Source organism: Chinchilla lanigera, unplaced genomic scaffold (assembly GCF_000276665.1).
Source record: "Chinchilla lanigera isolate Chin_1 unplaced genomic scaffold, ChiLan1.0 scaffold00034, whole genome shotgun sequence".
Taxonomy (NCBI): domain Eukaryota; kingdom Metazoa; phylum Chordata; class Mammalia; order Rodentia; family Chinchillidae; genus Chinchilla; species Chinchilla lanigera.
Window position 1 is genome coordinate 21943316 of NW_004955435.1, and position 27422 is coordinate 21970737.

The 27422-nt window shown below is 39.8% G+C and overlaps 1 protein-coding gene across 2 annotated transcripts in view; it reads right to left on the reverse strand.

The window, feature by feature from the left end:
- The window catches only part of Tbx15 (T-box 15), a 119357-nt gene that overhangs the window by 69162 nt on the left and 22773 nt on the right, over window positions 1–27422 (reverse strand). Inside the window, exon 1 of one of the 2 annotated variants that reach the window (XM_005389072.2) lies at window positions 1242–1436. The exons of the other annotated variant lie outside the window; for it this stretch is intronic. Within the exon in view, the coding sequence (XP_005389129.1) occupies window positions 1242–1251 (10 nt within the window). The 5' untranslated portion in view covers window positions 1252–1436. Of the gene's footprint in view, window positions 1–1241; window positions 1437–27422 lie in introns of those variants that run through there. 2 annotated transcript variants of the gene reach the window in all.

The following is a 27422-nucleotide window of genomic DNA, read 5'->3' on the forward strand; positions in this document are numbered from 1 at the left end:
TGTCTCTGAAAGGAAGAAAGTTTTGCATCCTTTTTAATGGAGAAAATCACATCATAACAAAGGAACTGTAAAATGTAAAATTGAAAAGATCACAAGGTGAAAACAATATTTCAAGGCCTGGAGTAAAAAATGTAGTAAAATTTATGTTATGAGCAGTGATAAAGAGGCAGAGGGAAAGCAAAGAAATAGAAAAATGCCAGAGTGAACAGAAGCAATGAAAAGAAGGGCTATTTTGGTAGGGTCTATTTAAGATTATCTGGTTCATGATGACTGCCACAGTGATTGAGAAGGAAAACGATCAGGTGTGAAAAAAAGGAGAGAGAAGAGGGCAGCCTGATGAGGAAAGACTTATCTTCAGTTAGGAAATGGGCCAGAGAAGCAGCAAACTGTAGCCGTGAACAGTGGAGCAGATACAGCAACCAAAGCTGAAGAAGCAGTCCAAGGACACTGCACAAGGGACAGTGAAGAGACAGAAGCTGGTCGGCTGCAAGAAGTCCTGATTCCAGCTACAGCCTTTTTAACAGCACTGGCCCTCTGACTCAAAATAAGGAGGGAGACAGAAAAGCCCTAGGCTCAGTGAGGCAGTTACCAGGAGGACCCAAGAGCTGAACATTTTAACCTCATTTACAAGTGAAATCATTGAGACTTAGACAAGGGAATATGCCCAGCACCACCTATCTAGAAGTTATAAAAATGGAAGAAAAGGACCCAGATATTTCTTACTCCAAAATTTGAGCTCATCCACCATCACACATCCCCTTTAGAAATCCTAAAATCTAATGCTTTGACAGCAGAAAGGAGTCGATTTTGGGGGCACAGGACAAGCATTAAAAATGAAAGAAGTTCCCTGGATTAGTGCTATTTTGATGACATTGTCTTTATAATTACAACTCACTAACTGAGGGTAAGTTACTTGCAAAACTTAGAATTCCACCATTGCATCCCACTTCTCCAGACTTTTCAGGAAAAGCCCACCCTTGACTCTGTTGTCTTCTTCTTTTCTTTTTCTTTCTAAAACCATTCCCAGAAGGGAATGAGTTATCAAAGGATCTTTGGTGATTGCCAAGAAAAAGAGGGTGAAGTGATTCTGCGTAGAAGGCTGATTAGGGAATCTCAAATCAACATGTTATTTCTAACTCCATGCTGACTTCTGTAGTCATCTTCACCAGGTCACTTGATTCCACCTGCTCCCAGCTAACCTCTTGGCTAGAGAATGCCTGTTTTTCCCCAGGCCTACCTACCTTGAAGCATTAGAATGACCTCTGAAGACAGTGTCCTCCAAGTGTGTCAGCAATTCAGAAGCTGACAGCTTCTAAAATAGTTGGTGTGTTCTTGCATGTCTGTTGCCCTCTGAAGGAGTGGTAGCATCGCCGAGGCAGCAAGATTTTCTTGCCAATATTGCTCCTGCCCTCCTCCCCATAAGACTCTGCTCTGTCTCTCATGGCCCCAGCCTAGGAAGGCTTTGAGCCCAGGGGCCATGGCATTTAAGCACTGTCAGAGTTCCCACTTCAATTCCCACTGTGGTGCCAATTCAGCATCTGGCACGATGACCTGGCCTGAACTGTATTTAGAAGCTTCGGACATGGCACTATGTTCCAACCCATCTCAGATTGACAGGAGATTTCCTGAGCACCTGGGCTTGTGATTCAAGCACTCCTCCTTCCAGAGAATGGGGGTCAAAATGACTTTCCTCCAACAGTCTGTTTTCTTCTCAAGAGCATAATCCTCTGTTGGAGGCCTCTAAGAGAGTCAGTCTCCCACACTGCTATCACATAATGCTATTGTTTTTAAATGCATACTTTTTATACAGCAGGACAATGAGAAAATAATGGGAAAGTTAGTCAGACAATGAGTTGAGTACTTTATTCATAGATTATTTATACACAGATAAATTTCTCTGGAAATATATCCCAGGAGTGGTCAGAATTTACCAGATAGTGTCAGTGAATGAATGAATGAAGAAGGCCTGTCTATGATTTGACTCTATGGGTGAGTCAAATCACTCTCCAAGTGATAATAATTCACTTGGTCTTCCTGGCATCCCCTAAACCAGTTGTTGTTTTATTTTTGGTTTTTTGGTTTTTTTTTTTTTTTTTTTTGAGACAGGGTCTTGCTGTACAGTTCACGCTGGCCTTAAACTCACAGCGATACTCTTGCCTCAGCCTCCCAAGTGCTAGTATTACATGTGTGCACCACCACACCTGGCCTAAACCAGTTTTAAAAGTAACCTACCAGAGTCATGAAAAGTTATGTTAATTCTGGTTGGTGGTGAAAAAAATTAAGTCCCATTTATTTATACTTTCATCTAATTTACTCCTAGTCAGGCAGATTGATCACTGTATGACATAAATAGGGTAAGCTGTCTGTTTTAAGGCTTACTGCACAGAGTGACTCTGGTTCTCAATTCTGATAGTTCATGGGAAAAGAAAAGACTGACCCTCAAGTTTCTGCCCCAGTGTCCCTGACTAGAGTTCCACAGAGACACCCTGTCATTTAAAAGGCACCAGTGCTGGCTTCTTCCCTTTTCTGGGCAAGGACCCAACACTCAGAGAATGTGGTTTGAGGATCATGGCATCTAATCCATTCAAGGATTATTTTCCCTCCTACTGCTCAGATGGGTGTGTTAATCATCACCTCTCTTTGTTCTGTAATAAATTCAGCCCTGGCTAATTCCAAGCCTCTATGCATCATTGAAGTTTAAAGATGGTGTTTTGACAGGTCAGATATTTAAAATCAATGGACCACCAACCAGTAAAAAATGTTAAGTAGTTTTAGAAACATGTGGAAGTGATTTTTTCCAAGAATTCACAAGTCTGAAGGATGAGATCTTATTGATGGCATATGAGCTGTTGTATACATTAAAGTATTACTGTATATACTATATTTTACATACAATCAAGACTGACTTAACAGCAAAGGCAGAATTTCCTTATTATATTGAGTATTATATTATCAGAAACTAATTATAATAGAGTACACACTATGCAGGATCTTTTTAAAAAGCAGTGAAAGACTAAGGCACAATAATAAATGCATACGCAATGAGTACATATTTAAAATACAAATGTCACAGGTGAGGTCCTTTCATGAAAATTAGAATATTTTTCTGACACTATCTGCCTGCATTTTAACTGCAGTCATCTAAAATGGATGCCAAAAGAAAATTTCCATAAAATATTAATTTCTTATTATTGAGCTTATTCATCTAAATGAATGGATAGCTTTGGGGTCCACTAGTCACCTAAAGTTACAAGTTATATTGTAAGAGCTTGCATTTCTCTGGCAAGTGGATACATAGGATTTAAGGGTTTCTCAAAGAGGTCTATGCCTCTAAAGGTTCAAACTGTCCAAGGGTTTGATTCTTTTTTTCAATGGGAGGACAAAAGTCTATTTTCCAAGCTTTGGCTGTAATATACTGTTTCTTCACAGCCAGATATTTAACAATGGAAGAAATGGTCAAAACAATATGGCAAAGAATACCATAGTACATCTTTGTAAAATTATGTTTTTGTGTCTCTGATAAGGATGAAGCAGTTGTGTACCTCTGGGTAGTAATGAATGTTAAATGGTCACCTACAACCATTTTTCTGTCTCTATATTCTATATATTTCCTTATTTCTTACTTATCTTTATGGTAACTGTGCATGTATATATCTGAAGTAAATTACAACCCCTCTTTTGGGGAAGTCAATGAATTATGACTTACATACCATAAATAACAGCGGGGACTTCTCTTGATTTGCTCTCTCACACACTTGTTCTCTTTCCCCTAAGTCTTGGAAAAATATCAATGGCACAGAAACCCTAGGTTTGTCAGGCTATTTCTCCTTATATATGTCAAGCATCACAGCAAGTTTGCTGTTGTGAGACACAGCCCAGTCCCTTCCCTAAAGATGTGCTTGCTGCTGGTGGTCCCCACACCTCAGAAGAAATGCCCCACCCCGTGTCCTCTGAGGCAGAACCCGTGTCTGGCACTGGAACCAAGAGGCAGCTCCTCAGGGAAAGCTGGAAAAAGTGAGCAGGCTCGCTATGCCAAGGCTTTCCTAAAGGCCATCGCAACCTAGTCTGACAGAGGAAAGGACACTTTGGTGAGCTCAGTTTGTTTACTGCAGAGAACCTCCTTGCCCTCACAGTGAAACATCTATTTTTACCACCCTGTGACACAGAAGATGTGCTGCTGTCATTAAAGCAAATGATAAATTGAGTCTACTTTGCATTATTTTTCATCCCATGATGAAAAAAACCCTGTATTTAGAGTCTGAAAATACAAGTTGGAACCCTGGTTCTGACTCTCTATAGTTAGAGAGAGCTAACCTTTTAAGTCTGCAAAGTTGCTGTGCACCCATCTGTGAAAAGTGAATAAGGAATCCTACTGCTTACCCAACTCGGTGAGTCACCAGTAGAATAAAATAATGCAAATGAGAGCTCTTTGTAAACTATAAAGTGCCCTAGAAATGTAAGCTATCAGCATTACAAATAATCACTGAAGCCACAGCAACTTCTCAGTGTGCTCCAAATACTGAGCTAAATCTGTGCAGTGCCCATTAGAGATGAGGAAACTGAGACTCAAAAGCAAAGTGATGAAGTGAGAAGCCTTATTCACTAGGAGCCTAGATGCTCTCATCTGTCTCCTCCATGTCTTCTTCAGGTTGTTCACTTCAGTTTTCTCTTGCTGGAAATCCAGTGGCTCATCTTTAAAATGGAGATGATAATCATTTGCTCCTGTGACACAAAGATCTGGATAAAATAACCCTCCCAGAGTTTTGTTCCATGACCTATGATTTTGCAAGATGTAATCCAGGTCACAGGATACCTTTTAGTGGAGCAGGGACCAGTAGCCAGGTCTGCTAACCAACAGACCTCATCATATCATTGTTTCTTTGGCCTCTGAACCACAGTACTTCATTTCCCCAGTGGTGACCCAATGAGAAATCATAACTGAGTTAGTGTCTCTCCCACACTAGGTGCATCTAACTATATTCTTTTCCTTTTTAATTTCAGAGAGATCTAACTTTAATTGTACTTTATTTAACTGTACTTTATTAGTACAATTTAGGTATACATAATGATGATGTTCTTCACAGGGATTTCGTGTCTGTACATGATAGAGCTTATTTCCTCTCTATTTTTCCCAATTTCCAATCCCTTTTTGCAAACCCCCATACCCTCTCCATTCACAAAGCTCAGTTTTCATTTTATCCTTCTTTTCTCATTTTTTTCTTTCCCTTCCTTCCTTTACCCTCCCCCTCCCTGGTTCCCTTTTCTTTTTGAACAGTTTCTTCCTAATTCACAATATCAATTGTACATTTATGTTCTTATTTACATTTTCAGTGTCTTATACCAGAGAGATAATGTGGTATTTACACATGTGTGTGTGATCTGTTTCACTGATGATTATGGTTTCAAGGTCCATCCATTTAGCTATAAATGTCTCAATTTTATCTTTCTTTATGGCTGAGTAACACTCCATTATATATTTAAAAACTACATCCTTTTTATCCACTCATTGGTTGATGAGCATTTAGTTTTCTTCCAAAATTTAGCTATTACAGTCTGTGCTGTTACAAACATGGGTGTGCATATATAGTTGCGGTATGATGATTTTAACTCTTCTGGGAAGATACCCAGAAGGGAATAGCTGGGTCAAATGGGATCTCTAATCCTAGTTTTCTGAGGAATTTCCACACTGATTTCAGATTCTCTACTGATCAAGAGATACAGCAACTACTCATTGATCAAGCAAAATGGCCCATTGCCCAATGAAAGCAGGAAGATATCTTCTTTAAATTCACTTTGGGATATTCACTCTATCACATGCTCCTTTACATAGATGTTGCTAAGGAGCAGGGTAACTGTTATAATCAAAGAGTTTTACTATCAGCAAAGCCATCCATGGACAGCTCCCACAGGAGTCCAGACATGGGGCAGAATTAGCATTCTTTTCAGCTAGTATGAAACAAAAGCCATTCTGGGGATACTTCAAATTTGTTTTCCATAAAATTACTCAGCTTCTCAAGGGTCTAACGTTCCTATTTCTTTTCTCTTTGGGGCCTAAAGATACCTCACTTCTTTGCCCTATAGAATCACCGTTAAGGTAAGATTCAGTGTTTATGATTTCACTCCACAGAAAAATGCCTGAGGAAAGGTGGTCCTCATTGCCTAAAAAGACCTTTTTCTTAAAAATTTATTTTAGAAAGAAAAGAAGGAAAACATATTAACAAACAGATATCCATTTACAAAATAGCATATGAACAATACAAACAATACAGAGTTACAAACAAAGCGATAGGAAATTAACAATAGTTGCTGTATTATGTATTGATTCTTCAAAGTGGTTTCTCAGGAAAACAAATAGAGACATGCAAAATTGATGAAATAATTAATCATTAACTGTTCCTTTCAGTGAAGCAATAGAAGTCAGTAGTACAACTATGTTAGCTATCCTGTATATACGCACATACATAATTTCCCCTTTTTTCTTTTCTCTTCTCCCACACCCCAGTTGCTCTTTACTTTTGAGCATTTTTCTTTCATTTCACAATGTCTGTCATACCTCTTAATTTTTATTCACTCTTTCAGGTTCTTACACAAGTGAGAAAATATGATGCCTACACTTGGAGGTTTGGTTTATTTCACTTATCAGTATGGCCTCTAGTTGTGACCATTTAACTGTAAAAGCCTCCAGTTTATCTTTCTTTATAGCTGAGTAATATTTCATTATATAAAAGTACCTCAATTTTTTTATCCATTCCTCAGTAGATGGACATTTGTGTTGCTTCCACAATTTAGCTACTATAAATTGTGCTGCTATAAACATGGGTGCACATATATCCCTGTGATATGATGTTTTCAGATCTTCTGGGAAAATACCCAGAAGGGGAATACCTGGGTTGAATGGGACCTCTAGATCTAGTTTGCTGAGGAATCTCCAGACTGATTTCCATGTGGTTTCACCAGTCTGCATTCCATCAACAGTGGAAAAGAGTTCCTATTTCTCCACAGCCTTGCCAGCATTTGTTATTGGTTGATTTCTTAATGCTAGCCATTCTTACTGGGGTTAGATGAAATCTCAACGTTGTTTTAATTTGCATTTCTCAAATGACTAATGTTGAACATTTTCTCATGTATTTATTTGCCATTTGTATTTCTTTATCTGAGAAGTGTGTATTCCTCTCAGATGCCCATTTTTGGGTTGGGTCTTTGGAAGAAAGATAGCCTCTTTAATAAATGGTGCTGGAAAAATTGGCTTGCCACCTGCCAAAGACTGAAAATAGACCCAAGTCTATCACCATGCACCAAACTCAAGTCAAAAGGGATCAACAATCTCAATATTAAAACAGAAACACTAAATCTATTGGAAGAGAAAGTAGGTAAAAATCTTGAAGACATAGGGGTAGGCAGAGAGTTCATGAACAAAAACCAAACCACACGGGAAATACTTCAAAGACTCAACAACTGGGATCTCATCCCACTGAAAAGTTTCTGCACATCTAAAGTAATCACCGGCAGAGTAAAAATGAAACTCACAAATTGGGAAAAAATTTTAGCTGACTGTCCCTTGGACAAAGGTCTTCTATCTAGAACATATAAAGAATTAAAAAATATCAGCCCCCCCAATTTCAAAGACCCAATCTAAAAAGACCTTCTAAAACATGCTACTTATTGCCTCAGAGAAATGACTTCCTCTCTTCCCAGAAAGACCCTACTGTGGTATAGGTTGTGATTACATGTCTGAATTCAGTTCTCTCAAAAGTATGTATACCTGGAGGTAGATGTTCTGCTACTCAGTCCTTAACAAGAAAGAATGTATCATGACTCTTGTCATGCTCTTAAACTACCCGTGAAATACTTTTTTCTGTCATTGTAGCAATTGAGAGGCAGTGTGGCCCATAATGAAATATATTCTTTTAGGTAGGGAAGGTAAATGCGCTCTAATATGTGTCAGTGGGGACCATTTCATGGTGGTACTTGAAAGCACAAAACTGAGAGACACGAAGCACAATTCAAGCTTAGCTAGAAGAGGACCAGACTGATTAATGATGTCTGCCATGAAGACAAGAGTACAGAATAACAGTGTATGTGTTATATACTCACTATAGCTCTTTCTAAGGTTTCTACCAAAGTGCTGCCATGCAAGAATTGTCATGATTCCTCTTACTTGATTTGAGGAAATAAAACCTATTATGTCATTGTCCGTATTTTATGTTATTCTTTCCAAGTGGTCCAGGTTTCCCAGAGGCCTGAAAGAGGCCACTAATCTCTCTCTTCTAGCAATAGGTCATCATGTTAGCAAACTTCTGCTCTGACACAGTTGTGGTTTTAATGGAGAACTAATGTCTTCATCAGTATCTGTGCTATTTCACACTTCATTTCCTCCCCAACTCTTGGATGAAAACCATCCGGTCCTGGTGATTTACTTTGTGGGAGTTTCTTTCAAGCGAGTTTCCTTCTCTAGGGATGCCACGCAAGCATTTTCAGGGCTCCAGCTGGGGAGCACCCAGCCTTGAAACATCAGTGTGTGATCAAGTCATTCAAGAAAGGCAAAGGCCTTGGCAGAAACCTGGCTCTGAGTCCTTTAGCTGAGGCCTTTGAGTCTGAGACTAACAGCAGCAGCTGCTATGTTTTCTATCAGTACTGTCAGTGGTTCAAGGTGGAGCAGACTTCTAGGACCTTGAAAACCAGCAGGAGACAGGAGGAAAATACAGACACTCAGAACTTGTGTCCCACAATTCAGGCTGTCTCCAGATCTCTCAATGAGTTTCTCAAAACTATTTCATGGCAAGAGTGATCTTAAACTTCTTTTATAGGACCCATAGTTGTACCATAACCCGACACAGATTTCAAGACAGTCCTAATTTCCATTCTGTAGTCCTCAAGCTATATCTGTACTTAATATATCTGAACTGGGGGTGCAACTGAGTGGTAGAATGCTTTCCTAGCATGATCAAGGTACTGAGTTTTATCCACAGCACCACAAACTATATAATTATACATGTATAGATATATAGAAAATATGCTATAAAATTTTGACTACATGATGTAACTCACAGAATGAAGAAATAAGTTTTACCACTTGAACAGCGTTCACAGGGCTGCTCTTCAGGGGTGGCAGGTATCCCTACACAAGGACAATCCCACAGCCTTAAGGTCTAAGCATGACTATGAAGGACAGATTTCTCTGCTGCTGTGAGGCCAGACAAGGCAAGCCCATGTCTGACTTCTGCATTCAAAAGGGACAAAGGAAAGATTGAGGAGGAAAGACTCGCGGTGAAGCCAACTAATACAGATCTAGGACTCACTGGCATGAGGGCAGCCTCCTCTGCATGCATTGATAAAGCAGATGTCCACTTGTTGGGATCTCATTTTTTGCCTTCAACATAGTTTACATGAGGACAAGGGACATGTTAGACCATCGAAGTATCTGCTAATAGGAAGAACAGAAAATGTGTGAACACATTCTCCCAGAGAAGGGACCAAATGCAGGGCCAGGTACAGCTGTCCCAAGAAGAGAAGCATATCTAAGGGGCTTGGGTCTGAACTGCATGAATTCTGATGTGGTTTTGTTGATGGTGTTTTTAAACGATCATCTGATATTCACACCTTGAAGATGATGGACCTGGCTTCATTCTCCAAGAGGAAAGCTTTACTCAGAATGCTAGAATTCAAAGGTTATCATCAAGAAGAATAAGAAAAATAATAGCTTTGGTTTCTCCAAGCTCATTGGCATAAGAGCACAATATACTTCATATTTCTCACTGGACAGCAGCTGGGTTGGGCTAAACACCAGAACATGATCTTGGTCCCTTGCTGATTGAGGGAATGAAGATAAGAAAGCCCAGCATGTCACCACGGTGCTCTGAAAAGACATTGGCAAGTACCAACCCCCAAGAGTAACACATATAAATAGTCTTCACTCTGGAACAGCTTTAAACTTTGAAGAACAGATGGAATCACTGCACCATCAGAGGCCAAGTAGTTATATGCAGTAAAAGCAGAGCACTCCAGAAAACAAATGACAAGAAACTACCTCTGTAGAGTCATAAAGCCCTTAGTCTGGAATACATTTTGTCAACAGGAAAGAAAAGATTCTCCTTAACCAGACTACCAATGTTCAAACACCAACAAAATAATAGGAAAGAAACTTCTCTCTTTATAGTAAGAGATTTCTCTCCCATTTGGCCCATAGGAACATTCTAAATTCTTAGAATAGTCCCACATTTAGCTTTGTAAAGTTCCATGTACAAGTAACAGCAGCTATGGATAGGATGCAGGGGCAGCTCTCTGCTCAGGAGTAGGAATACCCTATACTTCTCCTACTTCTCCCAAATGGAGAAGGGTTACAGGAGGGGTAACCTTAGTAACAATAGTAACAGTTGTTGGCTCTGAGCTCAGGGCAGCAGACCCATGGAATCCCGGGCCCTGGTCCTCCCCCGCTGGCTGGCAGGGTCTCCACGTGGCTTTTGAGTTCTCCTTGGCAGTCATTAAAGTTCACCTGCTACAACCACAGGTGCTATTTTCTGCTTTGCTTCATGGCCTTCATTGCAACACCACATTGTTCCTGATTCCAGGTGGCAAAACCTAAAGGTCACCATTGATTTCATCCAGAATTGCTTCCCACTCCCATCCTGACAAGCTGCACCTCACACCCCAAATCTGAGTGTGATTCTCAGTTGCAGGAATGTAGGTCTGCAGTGGAACATGACACAAGTATACTGCAGGAGTGATTTTTTAAAAGAATTATTTTCAGCTGGACATGGAGGCACACACCTGTAATCTCTGCACTCAGGAGCCTGAGGCAGGAGAACCATTATGAGTTTGATACTAGCTGGGGCTACAAAGTGAACTCAAGATCAGCCTGAACTGCATAGTGAAACCCTGTCTCAAAAAGACAAAAAAAAATCTTTAAAAATTATTTTCTGTGCTTAAAAGCAGCCATGTCTTCAGATTGAAACTAAAATGCTCAACTCTCAGTACTTTTAGGTGTGAATTCTCATGTCACTCAAGACATTCACCAAAGAGCAATGGTCTGGGGTGCATTATTTTACAGTCCTAAAGCCAACCATCAGTTCTAGGTTTTTAATACATCTTTCTCCTGAGCAGTCTGTCCCAACACACCCCCAAAAGTCCACCAACTTACCCCAAATACCCACCATCGTGCAGGCCCGGTAGTGAACTTTTCAAGGAGACCGTAGGAAGTTCAGCAAATAAAATAGCTCCATTTTGGCTCAGAGCTCTAATAAGACCATTTCCCTTGGCCAAGATGCTGCATTAGGACTCACAAAAGGCAAAACTCGAGCATGGCTTTTGCTTGAAATTCCACTGTCTCAGAAAATTAGGGGCAGGAAATTATTAGGAAAAACTGTCATCAGCCAAAGGACTCTAAACCTTGGAAAAAATAGTATATACCGTGTTTAGATTCTACCCCCACTCAGGCCTCTTACAGCAGTACATAAATAGGGAAAGTAGCCACAAAAGGAGGCTGAAGAAAAAGGTATTTCATTTTTAAAAAAAAATACTCAGATTCAATGACATTTTTCCCATTTTGCCAGGAACTGGGTTCTGAGGGAAACCCATGGCCAGCTAAGGGTATTTTCTTTGACATTTGTGTTTATGACTAAATTCACTAAGGCCGTTTGATATTTTTTCAGACTAGTGAATATTTTTGGCTATCCTCTGAAAGTTATCCTCATAAATGAGTCACTGGAACTTAACTCATTCTAAATGGTCCTCTTTGTTTTCGACCCTGTAACACTTGATTCAGTCAGCCAACCAAGTATAAAACACACAATATAGTATAAATATAAAGTAGAATGTAAAAATAAAGATATGTAGAATAGTATCTGGAAAAATTCCATCTTCTCCATATCCCCAATAGGAACACGGGGTCTCCACCTCTCACTCAATTCCAACCTCCCATCCCTACACCCATTTGGAGCCCTTGCATTCTGAGATCCTCACTCCAGCTAGAAAGAAAAGTAAAGCTGACTCAACCAAAATTCTATTTATAATACACATTTTAAAGTGAAGTCGAATTATTTTATAGCTCACACAATAAGATTTCAGGTAGAGATGAAAGATAGATGAGAAAGGCCTGTGCTTATACTATGTGTCATGTTGCACATATGGAAATTATCTAAAACCTGTGTCTTCCTGACGCACAACTAGCACTTTATACACACAGTTATTTCAAGTTTCTTCTTTGTCTTAAGTTTACTGGCCTTCACTCATGGAAGTCTATAATTCTCTTCATTACATGAAACTTGTAAATACTAATGACTATTTTCTTGCCTCCTACAAAAGTAGACATTATTTCAGAAGATCTGAGTGATTTCTAAATAAACAGTTTAAAATTAAGGGAATCAAGAGGTTGTCTGTATTTGGAGTGGGAGTGGACTCAGCATGAATATTGCAACCTGTCTCTACTGGCCTTTGCCCACGGCTCTAAGTTCAAATAATCAGAAATACCAAAAAAGGCCATGTTTCTAGCTCTTAAAAATTGCCTTCAGCCAGGTATTGACTGGGAAAAAAACTAATCTTCACATGGATACTTGTAAAAGCATCAGTTTAGTCAGCTACTTTCTAGTAGGCTGTCACAGCTCCAACCTGCAATCAAATCAAACTGAGACTAACTATCACCAATTGACAAAATCAGATGAACTTTTGGGGACTGAAGAAAGTTAAGGAGTTCCCCTGCTTGGCCTGCCAGAGCAAGGATCAAAGAAAGTTTGGAGCGGGTGCAACATCAGTCCTGGAACGGAGGTCAGGTATTTGGCCTTTTCCCGGCTACCAGTGATATTGAATACAACAGATAAATTAAGATCAAGGCACAAGGCAGTTCTAAAAGCACCAGCCTGTCCCCAGGAGATCCCAGGAGCAGAGATATCATGCACCATGAGCCAAATCTTGTCCTCACTTGGAGGAATGCCTATTAATGTGGGGGTGGATTACATACAACAATGTCTAATCAAAAGCCCTGCAGCATGATCACAGAAGGAGGCAAATTCACCAAGAGCATTCACTTGGCCAAGGAAAAGATTCTAATACAGCTTTACTATGCATATATATATATATATATATATATATATATATATATATATACACACACACATATATACATATATACACATATATACATATATACATATATACACATATATACATATATATACATATATACACATATATACATATATATACACATATATATGAGAGAGAGAGAGGGAGAGAGAGAGAGAGAGAGAGAAAGAGAGAGAGAGAGAGGTGACTACCCAAAATAGAGAGCTCAAGTACTTACAGGAAAATCTGACCTTTTAACTTTAACTTAAGGTAAGCATAGCCTATCAGCACACTAACACTTTATACACACACAGCTGTGTTTCCAGACCTTAGTAGAAGGAGTATTGCCTAGCAGAAAAACATGCCAAAGTTTTTTTTCCCCTTGGTCTAACAGTTTTATATTTCCACACTGTTTACACGCTATAGTAGTGTGTAGACAGTGAAGTGGTCTTCTGCACTTCTGGGAAAATATTTCTGGGATTAGTAACTCAAGCAGATACTCATTTCAGGTTGGGGGATTTCCCTAATCCAACTAGTTGTTTCCACACATGATGCACACAGTATCTCAGCTGCATGTGCTACATGACTGAATAGGTCCTTCCTCAGTACAGCCTTTAAGTTCCACCAGAACCTACCCCAACCATAAAGGGGGCAGAGTCCAAGCACCTGCTTGGGTGATAGAATTACAACCTATAAAGCTTCGGGCTTCATCAGCCCAGGAGTGAGGCCCAAGAAGGGAGCATGGAGAATGTAAGTCAGATTTCTAGAGTTCATCCTCACAAACAGCATAGAAGTCATGGTGTCATTTTAGGGTTGTCAGAAAGGTCTTCCTTTACCCAAGTTTGCTTACAGCTCACCAGTGGAGAGACCACTTCACTGTCTACACACTACTATAGTGTGTAAACAGCATGGAAATATAAAACTGTTAGACCAAGGGGAAAAAAAACTTTGGCATGCTTTTCCGCTAGGCAATACTCCTTCTACTAAGGTCTGGAAACACAGCTGTCAGAACAAGACTAAGACCTCTCTGCTCTAGAGCCATCAGGGAGTGAAAAAGGCCAGATAATCATCTAGAGTCATCCCCTTTTGCCTTACCCATGGCCCTGTTCTGAGACCAAAGGAATGCTTGCTTATGGAAATTTAGTGACTCCAAGGCATACTTACACGTGTGTCCCATAGAGCTGTGTGGTACAGGTATAAAAACTCATCTATAAAACACCTCATCCTTCTAGGCAAGATAATGCCATAGAGTTCATATTAGGTCTACAAAAACCTCTCATCCTAATGAGCTTTTTGTCTTGCCTGCTTTCTGTACCCATAACCTCCTGCTCAGGGTTGGTATAGACTTGCTGCTGGCATTCATGCAATATGGTACCCAGTTATATACTTTCATACAGTGTTTGTCATGGCTTCATCTGTGCTCTTCTTGCCATTCCTACTAGAATAGAAACATCTTGGGAAAAGAGGTCCTGTTTTATGATCTATACAGTCATCGAGGGCTGAGCACAGAGCCAACAGAAGCACATTGAGCGAACTGGTGGGGTTTCTTGTTATTCTTAACAAACAGAGTCAAAAAAACCAACCACTTAAATTCAAATATGCATCAGTCCACCTAAATGAACCACACCCAAGCTTGTAACACAAAACCAAACCAAAAAAATGGATTCAAAGAAGGCTCCTGGATGATGCCTTGGATGGCAAGTGTGGTGGCATCATGGAAAGAATATAATGTACTGCGCATGTGACAACATCCAGTCAACTTTCCACATGGAACACAAACCCCCTACCAGTTAGAATAACCTCCCATTGAAAGAATATGGTTAATAATAAATTAAGGTTTCATCTCATTGTTTTGGAAAACTACAAGTGAGTCTGGAGTATCTTACTGCATCAGAAGGGAAGAAAATGCTTAAAGAATGATGGTGTCGTAAATAAGCACTCAGGAACTCATTTGAAAAGATTCCCCCTGGACAATCCAGGGATAATTTGAATGTCAAAATAAATAAAACAGATAACAATGTTAAATAAAACAGAAACTTACGTAGTCTGCAATAAGTAAGTAAATGAAAAGGCAAAGCTCTTTTTTACAGTAGAAGGTACAGTACAGGTAGAGACAAAAGGCATAAATGAACACTAAAAGAAGTTAAGTGAAAATGTGATCGGGGAAAGGAGCTTATGAGGAATTAAAATATCTCCACATAATGATTCATCAATTTCAAAGTGTAACAAACTACCTTTATAGGTGAGAGAGTTGCTTGACACCACTCAAGGGATCGAATTTGACATCACCGTGGTAACTAATATCATGAGATTTTGATATAGGGCATCCATTTTATGATGTTTAATCGTGGTAACTAATACCATGAGATTTTGATATGGGGCATCCATTTTATGATGTTTTTTGTTTGTTTGGTTGGTTGCTTGGTTTTTGGTACCAGGAATCAAACTCAGGACCTTTCACTCACCAGGCAGGTGCTTGTGCCACTGAGCTATATCCCCGGCCCTGTTTTATGCTTTATGCCCAAAATATATGACCTAAATCTAAACCAAAGGAAACATCAGAAAACCTAAATTGAGGTACAATCTACAAGACAGCTAGTCTGTACATTTAAAAATAACAAGGCCAATAAAGACAAAGAAGTTTGTAGAACTATTCTAGACTGAAAGGAAGTTTTAAAAAAATAAAAGGAGATTAAAGAAATGTGGCAATTTAATGCAATGTGTGATTGCTACAGCCTGAATGTTTGTGTTCCCAAAATTTTGTATGTCAAAACTTAACTGCCAGTACAATAGCTTCAGGAGGTAGGGTTTTTGGAAAGTAACAGTAACAGTGCCCTTATTAGAAAAGAGGCCTTTCCCCTCCCACCATCTGAGGATGCACTAGAAGTCCCCATACATCAAGGACATGGGCCCTCACCAGACACTGTATCTGCTGCTGTTCTAACCTGGAATTTCCCAGGCTTCAAAACTGTAAGTAAAGTTTGATTTATAAGCTACCCAGTTCATAGTATTTTAGTTATAGAGTTATAGCAGCCTAAGTAGGCTAAGACAAAGATCTTGAGTTAGATCTTGAATAAGAAACAAAAGAATACAGTCATGAATATTAGGATAAATGGTAAAATTTAAATGCAGACTGTGGATGAGACAAATTGTAACAAGCTAAGAAGTCTCCAAAGGTGCCTATTTGCAAGTCAGAAAGAGAACCCTCACTGGAAACTAACCATGATGGGACTTGATCTGGGACTTCCAAAATTGAGAAAATAAATTTTTCATGTGAATGAAAGTAAGCAGAGAACCTGATCTGAATCTTCTGCCTTGTTAAGCCAAATACTAAACACTGGTATGGTTTGATTTTGTTTGGTTTAGTTTGGTTTGGGGGTTTTTTGAGACAGAGTCTCACTAGGTAGTTCATGCTGTCCTTGAGTTCATTATGTAGCCCAGGCTGGCCTGGAACTCATGGAAATCCTCCTGCCTCAACCTCCCAAGTGCTGGGTTTAAAGGTGTGCACCACCAAACCTATATCAGTCTATGGTATTTTGTTAGGGCAGCCTGAGTAGACTAAGACAGAGGGTCAGTGTTACTATATTTTCTGCATGCCTTGGGCTCCAATACCACTCCAACATTTTAATATTTATCATGGATTTCACATTAATTTTAAGCTTTTCAAATATTGTATTAAATATTATTTTACTTGATCAGTGAGGTGAGTTTTGTCTCACGCTGGTTCTAGACCCACTCTGCTCCCACCCAGGATCCTCATAGGTCCCCCCAGTTCCTCTTCCCACAGGGAAGCAGCCAAGTCCCTGTGGTTTCCAGGTCTGCATTTTAACAGTATCACATCTCATAGGCCATGGAGAGCTCTTATCAACTTCATACCAATTCCACTTGGCCTGTCCTATCTCCTCTTCGTTCTAACTGCCTGGTTCAAAAGAAAGAAAATATCAAACAGTTGTCTTGCCCTCAGAAAAGTAAAGACAGAGGCTGGGATAGAAATCCAGAGAAATATTGATAAAGGACGGGTAGGGCCCCATGACTAGTATGCTAGTATCATAAATGCTAGTTAATAGAAAGTCTCTCTAACTTGGAGAGAAAATGTCTGTACAGTAATCAAACAGTTTAACATCTTCCATTAAGAAGACCCAATCCTAAAATGGTCATCTGAGATGAATACATACTTCTCAGATGAAGAAATACAAATGACAAATAAATACATGAGAAAACGTTCAAAATCGCTGGTCATTTGAAAGATGCAAATTTTAAAAAACAGTGAGATTCCATCTCACCCCAGAAAAAATGGCTATCATCAAAAAATCAATTGATAACAAATGCTGGAGAGGATGTGAGGGAAAAGGAACCCTTCTCCACTGCTGGTGGGAGTGTAGACTGATGAAACCACTGTGGAAATCAGTGTGGAGATTCCTTAAAAAAACTAGGATTAGAGGTCTAATTTGACCCAGTTATTCCCCTTCTGGGTATCTTCCCAGAAGAATTAAAAACATCATACCACAGTGATATATGTGCACCCATATTTGTAGCAACACAATTTGTAATAGCTAAATCTTGGAAACAACCCAAATGCCCATCCACTGAGGAACAGATAAAAAAGATATGCTTTCTTTGTATAATGGAATACTACTCAGCCATAAAGAAGGATAAACTGGAGACTTCTATAGGTAAATGGATGCAACTTGAGACCATACTTATAAGTGAAATAAATCAGACCAACATGTGCAAATATCATATGGTCTCATTAGTGTGAGAAACTGCACAGGTTAATATAATCTGAATAGTACAGCAAATATTGTGAATTGGGAAGAAATTGCTCCAAAGAAAAGGCAAACTATGATAGAGGAAAGAGGAAATGAAGAAATGGAAAAAAAAGTACGTATACACAAGATAGTTAAGATAGTTATACAGCTAGCTTCTCTGAGTTCTTTGAAAAGAATGTTTAGTGATAATATTGTTTAGACAAGATATCACACCTATACCTTGTACTCTGAATAACTGCTATGCATATATCAACTATTGTAACTTTTCTACTAATATATTTTGAAACTCAGTTTCATTGCAATGTTTATCTTTTTTCTCTTTAAAATTAAACAAAAAATAGGTGATAGGAAAGTATAGAAGATAGAGATAGATGATAGATAGATGATAGATGATAGACAGATAATAAATAGATGATAGATGATAGATAATAGATAAATAGATGATAGATGATAGATAGATAGATAGGTAGATAGATGATAGATAGATAGATAAAATGTATGTTGTTTTGGTCACTTTTCTTGTGAAGAAAAGGTAGGAATAAGAGCAAAGAGGGAGTGTGGAACAGAGAAGAGGGTCAATAATTAAGTACCTCTTCTGCACCAGGACCTGTGCTACGGTAGATGGTTCCCACATTACCTCATTGAATTCTCCCAACTCTGCGTGCTGGGCTGTGGAGGAGGCACTCTGCTCATACGCCAGAAAGCTTTCAGGCAAATAAGAGTATGTATTTATAGACATCTGTGAGAGAGACCATCAGCTCTCCTCTGGAAAGCAGAAAGCTGTGTTCTGCCAGGTGTTCAGGGCTTCTGCGTCTGAACGTGAAATGTACGAGGTGTCTCAAACTGGTGCCTGATGATGGTCTTTGAGAGTTCCAGTACCTGACCTCTGTCAGCACTAAGGGGCTCCAGTGTCAAGAGCTGGAGAAAACACACCATTCCTGCCAAGGAGTTGAGCCTTCCCTGGAGTTACTGCCGCACTACACCTGTTACATTACTATTGTGTTTACTCATCTTCTAAAATCTTGTTAACATTCTAAGCATTAGCAAAATATAGAGCTTTGTTTCCTGAACATTGTTATTTCTACTTGTCTCCTAATTCAATATTAAGTAGCAAATGAGCTCACTGCAGCGACCCACCAGAGCTACATACAAACCAAATGAGAAAAAAAATGAAATTTGACTGCAAAACAAGAATAAGCATAAATATCTGCAACGAATTCAACATATGCACAATCACCCTGATTAAAATCAGAGTTAAAAGCCAGTTTCTCCTCCTTGCAGTCTCCTGGAATATATTGCCTTGGAGCAGAGTGGAACGCAGGTTTCCCATAGCTTCCCCAAGAGGAGAATCTCTGCCAGAGACCAGCTTTCCTACACTTCTCCTTTACTCCAAGAAAAGGCCAGCAACTAAAAGATTGGCAAAGAACTGTAGCCCTGTAGCCTGGCTGAAGAATCCCTGGGGGAAAAGAAAAACTTGGAAAGAGAGAAATAGAGAAGAGAAAGAGGGAAGGCAGGAGCAAGGGAGAAGAGTGTCTGGCCAGAGTTGATGGCTTGAGTGTAGCCTGATAGGGGACCCCCCCACACACACCCAGCTATTTCTGCCTCTGTTTTTGGCCGCCTCTCCATCTTGCTGTGTTTATGGGCTTAACGTGACTTTCTACCCAGTACACCTGCTAGACTTGCTGTACAAAACTTGCCACCTTCTGCCCAGTTCAGGTTTCATCTGAATCACACCAGGAGACTCTCGCTGAGTGTTTCCAGAGCTCTATGCATTTTTGCAGCTGAATGAAAACAACTGGATGTAAATCTGATCTAGAGAACACCTGCAGCTCTTCTCTGCACTTCCACTTCATTCTTGCCTCCAGTCCCCCTCTCTGATCTCTGAGCTGACTGACTTGAGTGGCCCGCTTGATAACTGAGCCTTGCTGTCCACAGCTTCTAGCTTCCCAAGACCCCAAAAGAGGGAGGCAGTCCCAAGAAGCATCGGAGTTTCCAGAACACAGTAGGGTAACCTGGAGGCCATATAGGACAAGGAGGGGAAGGGCTGCAGGGACAGCAAGTAGGACAGAGAGCACTAGGTTGTAATTTATAGGAGATGACACAGTCTCCAAAGCAGGCTATGACAGATGGTCTCCTGTGGGATTGGGGCTTCATGTTCTAAAGTTGAGAGGGTGAGAGGAAACAGGGGCAAGTGGCCGCTCTGACTCAATCATCCCAAATATTTGCTTCTTGCTGCTTTGAAGGGAGGAGGAGAGAGAGCAGTCACTGAAGTCTGGTCAACACACAAATGGCTCAAAGTGCAATTTAATCATCCTGGACTTGGCCCAACCCATCCTCTTGGTGTGAGAGAGGAGCAATTTGTTACTTCTGCTGTCATCAACACTGGGAGACTGTAGCCAAAATTTTGCAGGCGGCAATAGCAGGGAAGGCTGAGGAGCAGAAGAGGGGAGACATCAGTCCTCTTGGGCTGAGTAGAGATAAATCAGTGGGCCCCAGGGTCTTCTTTCATCCATGCCTGGTAGGAATCAGAAAACCAAAAGCAACTTTCTGGCTCCCCCTTCACAGTCCAGGCTCTGTGCTCCCAGATTCTGTCCATAAACTGCTGGGTCACCTATTGCCCTATATGACATGTATCTGATTACATGTCTGTCTTCTTAAGAGCAAGGACTATATTTTCCTATCCTTGTGCCTCCACCAGCACCCAGTTCTGCCTGTTCATTTACTTACTCAATGAATGAATGAACTACTGCTATGATAAAAGTAATTTATTGCCTCCTCAAACTGAGGGGGTACTGCTGTGCTACAGATCCATCTGTTTACACAGCTCTCTCTAGGAAAAGGCAGCTATCTTCCTCGGGGTACGGGAAGAAAGGTATGAAGAGAATGTTCTAGTTGCAATTTACAATTCAGATCCTCAGGCCCTGTGACTCTGAAGTTTAACAATAGACATTCTAAAATGATCTGAAGTTTCATTTCACAAGATTCCCTTATTTTACATGTCTGAATTCTGAAGCCTAGGAAGAAAAACGACTTGCTCACAAGTCTCTTACCTAGTACTGGCAGAGCTAAGAATAGAGTTCCATTCTTGCCTACCATAAACTGTGTTGCTTCTGTGAACATCTCCCAAGTACTTGCCACATTTGCTGAGCTCTGATGGCTAAGGCATGCTCCCTACCCTCATGATATGTGCAAGGTGTGATCAAAACATAGTTACTATTAGTTTCTTCTTAAAATTTATTGTAGTAAAAGACATCACCATTCATCTCTCTCAAAATACTCCACATTACTCTGAATACACTTATCTCATCATTCTTGCCACTTTCTGAAGGGTTCTTGGAGTCATTTTTCATGGGGAACTTTATTTGTACTGTCAAGGCTACCTCAGGGCCCCAAATAAATTAAACCCATTTACCTCCACGGCCATTTTGACTATGTGAAAGAGCCAGAAGTTTCAAAGTGCCATGTCAGTGAGTAAGTAGACAAAGACACACTGCAGTGTTTTCATTTGACAGAAATGCCCATAAACAATTTGAATCTATTCAGAACATTGAAGCGGCCACTTCAGAGAAACCAAAGACACTCAAAAAGAGGTCTTCCATGCTAGGTGCGGTGGCGCACGCCTATAATCCCTGCACTTGGGAGGTTGAGGCAAGAGGATTGCCATGAATTCCAGAACAGCCAGGGCTACACAGTGAGTTCAAGGCCATTCTGGACTACATAGCAAGACCATATCTCCAAAAAAAGGACTTCCGGAACCTGTTCAGAAATTGGCAAGAATGATGGGATAAGTATGTTTAAAGCAAGCGGAGCATTTTGACAGGAATCAATGGCAATGTTTTCTACTGCAATAAATTTTTTTATTTAAATACAACCATATATTTCTATCAGACCTTGTATAGTCTGAGTACTGATGTAAGACTCACTCCTACAGTGAAGGAAGACTGTGGTACCCATGCTGAAGCAGACGCTAACAGCTTTGCACATCCTAAACCCCAAGACATGGATGTTCAGACATGGAAGTTTAGGTGAGAACATTTTTAGTTAAGGCCAACTTCCAGTCTTACAGAGGAAATATGAAGAGTAAGCCAGAGTTAACATTACTGTCACAAGGATATGCCAATTTTCAAAAATTTCTAATACGTCAAACCCAAATCTCACCAAACAAAACTTCTTTCTTCTTTGAAAACAGAGTTTTACAGAAGGCACATTATTTTTTGTTTCTCCTGTTCAGAACACTAAGGAAAATTATATAAGGGTTAATATATAAGTGCTCACCAGCACTGACTAAAAATTTTAACTATGTAAGCTTATCCTAATTTCAGATGAACAAAAATTCACTATAGCTTTCTTAAAGCCTATCAACAGCGTTTAACTTCTACCATTTCAAAGGGTGCCCACATACCCTTAATACACAATGAAAATTTGAATGAAAATGAGAAGAATAACTATCTTCACTCCTGCTAAATGTGAACTGAGCTATCGCTCTTGCCGCTGTGGCCATAAATGACAGCAATCCTTACTAGCGTATTCAAACGATGTTTTATCCCAAGGGCCTCACAATCATCTACAACGTGAATGAGAATTGGACTGGTGAGTCTTCAAGAACTTTTGTGTACCACATCAGTAGCTCCGATCAGTTATGAAATACTGTTACCCTACAATTTTCGGCTCTCAAAAAGATCCAAGCCAACTGCTGAAAAACATTTTCATGACCCCATAAGACTTAAGGTACTTTTCTCTGCCCTCTGCACAGTTTCCTCAGCTTAATTTTCTGTGTGTTTGTCCGTTTATCTATACAATGGAAGGCTGGGGATTTAGCTCAGTGGTGCAGCGCATGCCTGGCAAGTGTGAGGTCCTGAGTTTGATTCCTGGTACAAAAAATCAATATATCTATACAATGGAAGCATAATATCCACTCCTGTTTCAGTGGAAATCTATCAGATTGACACCAGTGATGATCTTTGGAGAAATAGGACTCTTGTGTTGATTATATGTACAAATTTAGAAATAAATATTACATTATTGGGAGAAAATGTCCCAAAAGCACAACTAGTTCCTATCACTCCATCAGTTCCATTAAGGCTAAAGCTTCCCAGAAAAAGGAAAAATAAGATGAACCTATTTGGAAAGTGAAAATACGAATCAATTTCATTTTAAAAGTTTTAGCATTCAGGCCTCTCATTAAATTGTCTAATCTCTGAAAGTTTTCCTAACTTTTACGGGATGAAATCTAAATCCTTGTTAGATAAGATGGGGAGAGGAAGAGGGAAAAGGAGAGAAAAAAGAAGAGGGAGAGGGACAGAGGAGGAGAGACAGAGAGAGAGAGAATATGAGAATACACCTCTAAGTAAATAAAATAATCCCTGAGTTGACTTCAGACCCTTAGATCAAACCCTAGCTGTACTATTAATTTGTGAAGATGTAGAAAAAGTAAACAGTGCTTTTATGAGGTAAAAAGTACCAAAAAAGGTTGACAGCTTCAGGACAGTATTTTATGTAAGCTATTACTAACCAGGTATTAGAAAGGTTCACTGAATCAATCCTTTTCTTTGCAACATCTCTCCAAATACTTACTTCAGATTTGCATTACTGCTGACTCAGACCGCTGCAAGCATTGTTTTAAGTGACTGTGAGAGAGATTCCTAGTTTCATTCTTACTTGGTCTCATCTCCTGAGCATCGGACTATGCTACCTAGGCCTTCTCTACTTAGTGAGGTTTATGATTGGCTTTGGCCAAATGACTGTGACATATTTAACCTGCAGGCTAAGGCCTCAGTACAACCCTCTTCTTTTGCCATAGCAACCCAGGAAGCCATGTGTTCACACGCTAGAACTACAAAATGGAAGCAGCCCGGGTGTCTGAGTCACCAGTCACAAGACAGTTCTGCTGGAGGATATCCAGAATGTGTTTGGTGTTGCAGGATATTATATTATTGGCTCCTCATCAAAGAACTCTACTCCTATGAGACTCTGGCTCTGGTCATGAGACTTGCTTTAGCCAACTAGATTTTTGCAGGGATGACATAAAGCTTGCTACATGCTTTCACAGCGGACTCTGCACTCTTAGGACAAGGATTCTCAGAGCTATGCAGTGAGGAAGCCTGAGCTAGGAACATAGAGAAGCCACAAGGAAGGGAGCAGAGGAGACTATCCAACAGCCGGATGGAAACAACAGACACAGGCCTCCTGTTCGCCCTCCCAGCCTACAACTCCAGCCACCTCTGCTGAGGCTGCAGATACCATGGAGCTCAGATACCTCATGCTTCTACACCCTGAACGCCTGATCCACAGAACCAGCATCAAATAATGGTTGTTTTGAGTCACTGAATACTTTAGCCACTAAATGCAGACATTAATAACTAACACTGTGAACAAGAGATGACCTTGTAAATATGCAGCCACTCAGAGTTTCTTTAGCATGCCAAGAGACTTCACCTGACCAAACTCTGATCTTCCTATTCCTTATCTCTCCCAACTTCTTATATCTGTATGCTGTAGGATTTTATTTACTACTGTCACGTGAATCATCCAGTGTTTGGAACACCTCTGCTCATATGATCTATAAATTGATCATTAATTGTGAATGACTATGTAATTCTTAGAACAATCTTTATAGATAAGGAAATTGAGCACAAAGAAGTTTCAGAGTTACTAAGGGACAGAGCTATGATTCAAGTTCAGCTTCAGCTTTTAGCACTATCCTCCTCAAAAGTTTGAAGCAGCTCCAAATACCCACTCTCTTATTCTTTGTACCTCAATTTTAAAGTTCTTAAAATGAGTACTCTTAGTCACCTCATATTGCAAGTGTCCAGTAAACAGATGTTGAATTTAATTGAATGAACCATTTGCCTCAGGCCTCTTATAAAAACAACCTGACACACTCATGCATGGGTCAAAGGAGGCATAAGTACTGGGGTCAAATACACAAACTTGGCTCATAGCTGTTCACAACCATTCACTGGAGTAGCAGCACTACGTAGATGCCCCTGCCCCACTCCAGGCCTCTCCAGTAGTTTTAACTCTTTTCTACTACAGGAAGGGATAAACACCCTTCATATATTTCCTCTCACCCCCAACTGCAAGGAAAACAGCAACACTAATTAGTTGTAACGGGGTGTTCATTTCACACAGGTCTCAGCAGGCTATCCTGATGTTCTTTGAAATGGTCTGGAAACAGCCTTGATTTTAAACATGTGAAGATAATTGAACCAAAGTTGCACCCAAAAACTCTTGAGTGGCCTTTCATTCTCTGCCATGCTAATAAGAAATGTTTGCTGCCACTTCTTATTTACTCAACACCCTGACTGCCTCTAGCAGTGAAGGCTTGTACCCTAGGATCCTAAAAGAATGAGTTCAAGTAATGATTGGTAATAAATGGAGGAGCAGGGAAGCCTGAGAGATTAAACAAAACCTTGTGCCTGTTTAAAGAGAAGAAAGAATTGCCTTGCAGATCTACAAATTTAAGATCCATAGCTGGGAAAAAAATGGGAAAGTTAGGGAAATAACTGTAGAAGAGTTATGATAAAATCAACTTGCAGGCATTTTTTCAAAGACAAGGATATTAGTTAGCAAAGATGAAAATACTCTGTAATATATTGGTGGAAAGCGGATAGGAAAATAAGCTGTCACACACCAAGTATGGAAGTGTAAGTTGAACATCCTTTTTAGAGGGAAATCTAAGATTTCCATAAAATTTTTAAGTGTTACATCCTCAAATATACAACTCTACTTCTAGGATTTATTGTATAAGTGCTACTGTAAGGGTACCCAAAAACAATCATGGGGTTTTATTTTAAAAAGAAAATGGCTGAAAACAACCTAAAGATTCATTAAAATTAGTTTGATAAAAATTACAATAGAGCCACAAAATGTAAGGTTTTTTGACACAGAAAGAGGGAACCTGTGAGGATGGCTATTTAACTATCTCCAATGCAATAGCTCAAAATTAATACCATAAAGTCCAAATACTACAGTGATTATGACATAATTTGTAGTCTTTAAAAGGTTTGCATGTATACATATGTGTACGTGTGTCTATAATTATTTACATATAGCATTTGCATAATGACTCACATGCATCTGGAATAATGCAAAAGAAACTGGTAACAGTAGTCATCCTGGGATGATAAGCTAAAAGACTCAGGAGGGGAAATTACTTTTCACTTTATGATTTTCAATAAGTATCTTTTTAGTTTCTTTGAATGTTTTAACGTGTGTAAATTATTGGAGTTTTTCAATGTATAAGTAAAAGCAGGGAATAAAGAACAACTGTCACTGCCTATTAGAAAATGGAAACTTGCAGACCAACTTGATCTAGGGCACAGACATAGGAATAGTACTTTAAAAGGAAAAGAAGAATAGAATTGGTCTTGTGATTTAAAACTTTGGTTCCGTCCTTCAGAGGGGAAACTATATATACTTGTCATGCAAACAGCAGTTCAACCGGTATAGAAGTAACTAGAAGTCCACTTTCAGAAGAAGGCACCTAATGATCACTGCCACCCAGCAAGGATTTAGCAAAAGATGCAAAGCAGGTGCTCCTGGGCCTGGTGAGCAGCAGCCAAGAACCGTACAGATAACTATTCTGGGCTTAGAAACAATGGCCCCTTGAAAGAGGGAAGGAGACTCTCTGGGTCATTATCACATGGCTGTAGGCCCATCCCTGAGCTAGGTGCTTGTAGCACTAACAGAAAACCCACTACAGATTCAGAGGCCTTCAGATCATAAAACAGTATTCTACCTGCCCCAAGCACATCCTTTAGTCCTCCACCCACCACGGCCCAGGCTAAGGAAAGGAGGGTGCGCTGAGACTAAAGGTCTCAGTGGACAAGCAACAGGTTGGTCTATCTCAGCTCTCTGTTCATACCTGACTGCAATCCTAGACAGGTTGTCTTTATTTGTTTGCCCACACCTAGAATAGGATGACAAAGTGGCTTCATTTTTTGTGATTTTGAATGTGATTACTAATGTGATTTTCTATCCTGGGACACGCAGTATTCTGAGAAAATAAACTGCTATACCAATGTGAAACATTATTATGCAAGTGATCTTTCTGGTGGATTGCCAGCAATCTTTCTCAAATTTCCAGTCAGTTGGTTTAATGAGAAGTCAGTATGAGAGCTCAGAATAAACAAAACCTGAAGACATGACTGATCCACTTATTACCACACATATTTATTGAGCTTTTCAAGTAACCAAGGGTGATGTGAAGACTAAAGATACACAGGTAAAGAAGACAGACTCCAAGGGCCAAGGATTTAGCTCAGTGGCAGCATTTGCCTGGCAAGCCTGAGTTCCTGAGTTCAATTCCCAGTACCCCCCAAAAAAAAAAATTCTGAGGGTTTGGGCCTGGGACATAGATCAGCAGCACCGCACCTATGTGGTAAGCAGAAGGTCCTGAGTTCATTTCCAAAACCAAAGAAAAACTTTAAAAACTATCTCTACAAAGACAGACTTCTGATATATGAAAAAGACAAGATCCAGTGATTGGAATAGACATAAACAAACATTCATACTCCAATACCTAAACTGTAATATTCTATTAAAGGTATAAGCAAAGTGCCACAGGAGAAAAAAGGATAAAAAAAGAAAATAAAG